Source organism: Mesitornis unicolor, unplaced genomic scaffold, assembly GCF_000695765.1.
Source record: "Mesitornis unicolor isolate BGI_N332 unplaced genomic scaffold, ASM69576v1 scaffold38704, whole genome shotgun sequence".
NCBI classification, from domain to species: domain Eukaryota; kingdom Metazoa; phylum Chordata; class Aves; order Mesitornithiformes; family Mesitornithidae; genus Mesitornis; species Mesitornis unicolor.
The window spans coordinates 2,607-8,385 of record NW_010182831.1 but is presented as its reverse complement, the minus strand read 5'-3'; the positions used below and the strand labels follow the sequence as shown (position 1 = coordinate 8,385).

The window sequence follows — 5,779 nt, the reverse complement described above, 5'->3', positions numbered from 1 at the left end:
TCCAATTCGGGCTTCCCTGCTGTCGGGTTTCACAGCGCTCGGGCGAGCAGAGGAGTTGCGAGAAAAAACTGGGGTTTGTGGCAGAAGGTGGCATTTGGGGAACCTATTTTTAGCGGGATTGCGTAACTGCGAAGCCGAGGCCGTACCCACTGGGCAGAGGTTTCCTTCCCTGCGCTGGGCGCGCTCCGGCAGTGACCCCTGGAGACGCCGTTCCCAGCCGTGGGATGAAATTCCCGAAGCCAGATCCATGGGGGGGCTCCGGTGTTTAGGCCGTGGGGAGGCACCGGTGTGTGCGGGTGATCCGGGGGCTCAGAGGGACCCTCGTCCTTCCCATTGAAACCCACATCGAGGCGAGGCAGGGGGATTGTTAATGCGGTTTAAAGGCGAGGTGAGGAGCTCTCTGAGATGTTAGGGTTGCTCCGCGTTGCAGCGCTCGCTGGTTTCTGCACGGGGGGTTCTGCTTTCTGGGGGAGTTGTGAGGGCCCTTTTGGGAAGTGCTGGTTCCTCCTCTGCGGGGCCGAGGGCCTGGGCTCGCGGGTGGAGGAGCAGAGGTGACCGCAGCGGGGCGAAGGGCACGGCCTGGTGCCGCCGCGTTCCCCGTGCTCGTCTTTCCTTCCCTTTTCCCCCGTGACCGGGTCTGTCCTGTGTGACCCCGTGGCGGCCGCCGGCCCTGGTGGAGCGGCTTTTTAAATTATAGAAGAGAAAGAGGAAAAGATTGGGCTGTGGGGAGAGCCTCCCTGAGCAGAGCCCACCCTTTGCTGCTTAGGGAGGTAAATCGCTGCTCAGCATTCCCTATCTGTGCGGAGGGGTTGACTTGAGGTCCTTCCTCCGTGGACGTGGAGCCTCCGACGTGCGAACGGTCGCAGCGGCTTCGCCGAGCGCCGCTTTATGGACGCGTTCAGGGCTTTTGGTCGGCTCCCGCTGCTAAATCTGGAGCCACGCTTATCTGGAAGCGCTGGGTTTGCTCTGTTATCGAGGAAAGGCTCTGTCCTGACAGTCCCCCTGCAGCTGACAGCGCCGTGCTGGCGCCTGCCTGCTCTGGCCCCAGCGCGTTTCCCTCTCTCCGTCGCCGTTTGGAAGCCGTGAAGCCCGTCAAGAGCCTTTGCTGTGGGTGAATGTCTGCAGGGAGCCAGCCAGATCTTCCCTGAATTTCTGAGGTTTAAAGCAAGTCCTGCCAAACTGGTTAAAAACTGCCCCTGCCTGATCTCTGCGTCTCTGGAGGAGAAAGGCAGGCGCTGGGGCTCCCGGATCCAATTCCTGAGCTGCACCGGGGCTTGCTCTGAACAAAGCACACAGGGAAGCGCAGGAGCCGGGCGGGCAGCTCCGCAGCTGCGGGTCAGGGTCACTCCATGCGCTCCACAACGTGGGGTTTCGTTCTGCCCGCAGGAGCCCACGGCCGTCCCGGAGCCGGGGTCGGCTGCGACTCCTGACCCCACATTTCCCAGGACTGGGGCCGTGCTGCAGCCCCGGGACCTTCCCGTGTTCCTCACGGGCTCCAGGGAGCGGAGCTGGGCTTGGGGCTGCTGTTTCTGCTCACCCATGGCCCTAAAGAGGTTCCCCATCCATGGAATTGGGCATGGGATGGGTAAAAGCTGCCTTGTGCCAATGGTTTTCCTTTGATTTCCCAGCCTCTTTTGCTTGAATCCCTTGCACGCATTAAAAGCACAGAAACGGATGAGTTTGGAACCCCTCTGGACCACGCTGCCGGGGTTTTTCCAGCTCTGGGAGTGTTGTTCCATGCTGTGGGGCTCTGAGGCGCTGCCAGCGCCGGACATGGGCTCTGTGGGTGCTCCTGGGCGATCCCAAACCATTCCCAGGGTGAGGAGGGGCCTTGCTGGGTGGCAGAGCCCTGGGCTGAGCAATGGGAGCTCCTCCGTGCCTTGTTTGTCCCGAGACGGGATCCAGGGCCTCTCGGGTGGTGTTTTCCTCCCATTATAGGAGGGGAAGGGTTGTTTGACCCTGCTTCCCTTTTGATCTCCTTTGGCTGCGTGTGCTGGGGCAGGAGCTTCCTTTGACTCTGTAGATCTTGGTGTCTTTCTGCCCTTTGGGAAGCTCAGCTCTCTGGGCTGAGCCGGTGTCGAGCAAGGAAGAACCTTGATGGGGAGAGCGCTTGGGGTTGTCCTCTCAACGCTCTTGGCTTTTTAATTAGCAGCTAATGAGTAATATTTCTGTGAGTTTTGCCTGCGGCCTCTTGGATCAACGCAGCGTGCGCCAAATCTGGTGGATCACAGCTGGTTCATGCACCCCAGACCCCTCAGCAGGGGAAGGTTTGGGCTGAGGACACCGGGGAGGCTGCAGCCCTGGATCCTTGGGTCTGTTCTCGCTGCAGGTTTGGAGCAGGGATGGGTTCACCCCTGGCGCCGCTGCTCCAAAACTGAACTCGTTAGCAAGGGAGCTCGTTAGTGTTGGGTAAATCAACCAAACCTGCTCCGTTTCGCTGCGCTGCTGGGGGACCCGATCCATTTCTGTGCTGAGGAGGGAGCTTTGCTGCTCCGTGGGGTCGTTAGCGGGGTGGTTAATTACGCGCAGGCCAATGGGTTTGCCGGATCTGCTGCTCCTCACCGGTGACTGCACAGAGGAGCTGGAGCCGGTGATGGGAACGACCTCTCCTTGCGTGGATGTCCCCGTGTGCACAGGAACTCCTGGCAAAACCACTCCACGCACACGGCAGAGGAGGAGGTGAAGGAGGAGGCAGAGCCGGGCCATGGATCCGCTCCCTGCAGCCCTCGCGCTGCTGCTGAGCCCGGGGATCGCCCGCACCACGCGTGGACTCTGGACCCGCTGGGTCTGAAATTGGCTCCAGTGAGCAGTGTAACACAGGGGACAGCGGGGTGTGAACTCGGACCAGAAGTTGGGTAGCGATGGGCAGGAGCAGGAAGGGCTGGGGCAGGTCAGGGTGGCAAATGTGGTCACCTGGAATGGCCTGGCCGGGTCTGCGGGGCTCAGAGCAGCCAGGGGGGCACAGTGGGGATGGTGCCCGTGTCCCCCCATGGACCACGAAACCCAGTGCTTGTGCTCCTTGCTGCCTTCACGTCCTTGCACCATGCACAGCCCCGGGAGGAGCCTTGGGGGTTTCAGCAGCCGCCCCTGCGCTGGTTTGGCTCCCAAAGCCGTGAGTGTGCGTTGCTCCAGCGTTTCCTCGCTGTTAGATCTGAACAGAGCTGGTGTCTGAGCTGAGAGCTGCAGCCGTGGGTTCATGGAGGATGTGGGTGCAGATCCGTGCTGCAGAACTGAGACTTCTTCTGAGTGGAGCATCTCCTGCTGAGCAGCGGCTGAGGGAGCTGGGGCTCTGGAGCTTGGAGCAGAGGAGACTGAGGGGTGCCCTCATTCCTGGGGATCCATTGGGAAAGGGCAGTGTCAGGAGGAAGGAGCCAGGCTCTGCTCTGGGATGGCCAATGCCAGGACAAGGGGCAATGGACCCAAGCTGGAGCACAGGAGGTTCATGAGAACATGAGGCCAAACTTTGTCAGTGTGAGGGTCCAGAGCATGGCCCAGGCTGCCCAGAGAGGTTGTGGAGTCTCCTCTGCAGACACCCAAAGCCCTGAGGTGTTCCTGTGTGACTGCTCTGGATCCTGATTGCACTGGGGGAGCTTTTGGGGTCCCTTCCAACCCCTCAGATCCTGTGATTCAGGCTCCTGGGTCACTTTTTCCCCTCTGGACACTTCCCAGCAGCAGCAAAAGCGCAGCAGGACCCGCGCAGCCCCGGAGCTGCGATGTCTGCGCCCACGCAGGGAAGCCGAGCGCGGTGCCCAGAACACCCACAGCGAGAGCGCAGGGAGGTGCCTGGGGCTCTGGCTCCCACGCTGGGCTCTGCAGAGCAGCCCCTCTGGCGTCCATGTGTTGTGTGCTCTCCCTTTCCTTCCCCTGTGCGTTCTGGTTTCAATTCTGTTTCTTTTGGCTCGCGGAGCTGATGAAATTAGGGGAGATTATTGAAACCACCGTTGCTCGCAGAGCAGGTTTGTTCCGCGCCGCCCCAGCTGCAGAGCGGCTCTGGTATCTGTTGGCAACGCTCGCGTTGGAAATGATGAGAAAACGGTGCCTCTGTTCCCTGAGAACCAGCAGAGCCGACGCTGGAAACAGCCAGCCCGAGTTCATTGGGTTGGATTCGCTTTGGGTTTAATTTTGTAGGGGATTCTGTCTGGTTTTCTGCGTTTCCACAGCAGGGATGGGCTGCGTGGAGGAGCTTGGGCAGGGGCTGCCGGTGGCTGCGTCCCCAGGAGGAGCTGAGCACCTCGGCCACAGGCCCTGGGCCCCGTTGGCTTTGCCGTGTGTTGTGCTCTGGTTTTCCAGCTGTTTTGTGCTGTGGGTGGCGTTGCAGCGTTGGCTCCGCTCCCGTCCCCGCTGTTGTGGTTTGCATTTGCTTTGCCCAGGGTTGGTTCCTCTCGCTGTGCGTGCGGGGCCGTCCCCATCGCCTCTTTGGGGTCGGGATGGGTTGGTGCCCATGTCCAACCTCGGCCTCCTTGGGGCGTTGTGCAGCCAGGACCTGGTTAACTGGGGTTACTGGGAATGGTGTTACTGGGAAATGGAGTTACCGGTGAATGGGGTTACCAGTGAATGGGGTGTACTGGGGAACGGCGTTACTGGAAATGCCATCCTTGATGGGGAGGGACAGCACCCAGTACCTGAGGGGCTGCTCCGGGGTTCCCCCCATGCTGGGATCAGGAGCCTCGACAGCTCCAGGGAGTCCCTGGGTCCCCGGTGGGGTCCAGCCCCTCCACAGGGGGTGGTGCTGGGGGGTGTCCCTGTGTGGGGAGGCTGCTGGGGCCAGGCCCTGCCCTGCCCGGGGCTCTGGGCTGCCCCTGACCACGGCTCCTTCTCCCTCCGCAGGTCTCTGGCACCGGTGATGAGCAATGGGGTATGATGTAGCGCGGTTTCAGGGGGACGTCGACGAGGACCTCATATGCCCCATCTGCAGCGGGGTCCTGGAGGAGCCAGTGCAGGTAGGTCTGCGTCTGGGCGCTGTGGTTGCAGCTCCAAATGTCACCGGGTCTCGGTGGATGAACGCACAGCGTGTGCATTGGGTGAGCCCCTTTCCTACCGAGGGTTTAAGGCAACCACACAGGGGATGTGAGGTTGTGAGTGGTGCTGGGAAGGTCCAGGTTTGGGGAGGCAAGAGGACGTGGTGGGTTGGTGCTGGGATGGGTTCCCCTCGGCCCTTCGCTCCCTGCTCCCTTTTTCACTCAGCCGAAGCTGCGTGGAGGAGCTGGTGTCCCCCAGAGCACGGCCTGGCCTTGGGGTGCTGCAGGTATTTGTCAGCGTCCCGCAAAGCCCCGTTATTTGGGAGGGGTTAATGAGGCCTTCAGCAGAGTGGAGCAGAGTTGGCTGCTGCATATGGGGCTTTGTCCCCTGGTCCCTGCCCCTCAGGGTCCCCATGGGGTTTGTGCATGGCAGAGCCATGGCCCTGTTGCTCAGCGCCCTCTGTGTAAACTTGGCCTCGGCCAAAATAAAGCGGATTGAAATAAAACCTCGCTGATCTGCAACGTGCGCACAATTATTGCGGGTTTATTGCTTAATAACGAGCGGCAGCGCCAAAGCTGGGATTTGGGCTGTGCAGGGCTCCTGCAGAGGGGGAGCTGTGTCCTGCACAGGGGGGAAATGTGCCCTGCAGAGTGGGGGGCTGTGCCCCGCGCCCCCTCCCCAGTTGTAACCCAATTTCAGCTGCAGCTGGGACGCCAGAGCAGAGCCCGGCTGTGTGAATGCAGCCAAGCTGTTCTCCCCTCTGCTCTGCCCTGCTCAGACCACATCTGCAATGCTGTGTGAGCTCTGGGCCCTCATTGCG

General features: G+C 61.2%; 1 protein-coding gene across 1 annotated transcript in view; it reads left to right on the top strand.

Annotated features, from left to right (window-relative positions):
- Window positions 1–4,813: 4,813 nt before the first annotated feature.
- The window catches only part of RNF41 (ring finger protein 41, E3 ubiquitin protein ligase), a gene marked incomplete at its 3' end in the record, with an annotated part of 2,821 nt that continues 1,855 nt past the window's right edge, over window positions 4,814–5,779 (top strand). Inside the window, exon 1 of the mRNA XM_010183918.1 lies at window positions 4,814–4,940. Within this exon, the coding sequence (XP_010182220.1) occupies window positions 4,851–4,940 (90 nt within the window). The remainder of the gene's footprint in view (window positions 4,941–5,779) is intronic.